The sequence below is a fragment of the Triticum dicoccoides genome, chromosome 3B (genome assembly GCF_002162155.2).
Source record: "Triticum dicoccoides isolate Atlit2015 ecotype Zavitan chromosome 3B, WEW_v2.0, whole genome shotgun sequence".
Lineage (NCBI taxonomy): Eukaryota > Viridiplantae > Streptophyta > Magnoliopsida > Poales > Poaceae > Triticum > Triticum dicoccoides.
The window spans coordinates 703,316,159-703,316,659 of record NC_041385.1 but is presented as its reverse complement, the minus strand read 5'-3'; the positions used below and the strand labels follow the sequence as shown (position 1 = coordinate 703,316,659).

The following is a 501-nucleotide window of genomic DNA, read 5'->3' as shown; positions in this document are numbered from 1 at the left end:
AACTAAAAAAAATCGAATTTATGTTGTTTTTTATTTTTTTTAGATTTTAAAAAAAATCTTACTCCCTCTGTCCCATAATATAAGAACTTTTTTGACAGTACATTAGTCTTAGAAGTCAACGACTGACGGGTCAACTGGTCAATCGTCGACCGTTCAACCGTCGAGAGACGAACTGCATCGCGAGTGGTGAAATGGGCCGGCCCATTTCTGCAGCTAGTGGGCGCCAGAACTCCGCGGACTAGGCCCCGTCATCTTCCCCTCCGACTTCGCCATGGACAACGCCCCGAACTCTTCTTCCGCCGCCGCCGCCGCTTCCGGTAACGGCGTACAAGGGGGAGCCGGTGGGGACCGTCCCGAGGACCCGTCGAAGCAGAACCTGGCGCAGGTCACGGGCTCGATCCAGAAGACCCTGGGCCTGCTCCACCAGCTCAACCTCAACGTCTCCTCCTTCAGCTCCGCGTCCCAGCTCCCCCTCCTCCAGCGCCTGTAAGCTCCCTCGCG

General features: G+C 55.3%; 1 protein-coding gene across 4 annotated transcripts in view; it reads left to right on the top strand.

Annotated features, from left to right (window-relative positions):
• Window positions 1-218: 218 nt before the first annotated feature.
• LOC119277983 (mediator of RNA polymerase II transcription subunit 10b-like) overlaps window positions 219-501 on the top strand; it is a 3,709-nt gene continuing 3,426 nt past the window's right edge. For 2 of the 4 annotated variants that reach the window (XM_037559341.1, XM_037559340.1), the window contains exon 1: window positions 219-486. In XM_037559341.1, the coding sequence (XP_037415238.1) occupies window positions 272-486 (215 nt within the window). In that variant the 5' untranslated portion in view covers window positions 219-271. The remainder of the gene's footprint in view (window positions 487-501) is intronic. The other 2 variants (XR_005137410.1, XM_037559342.1) reach the window with 1 other exon arrangement.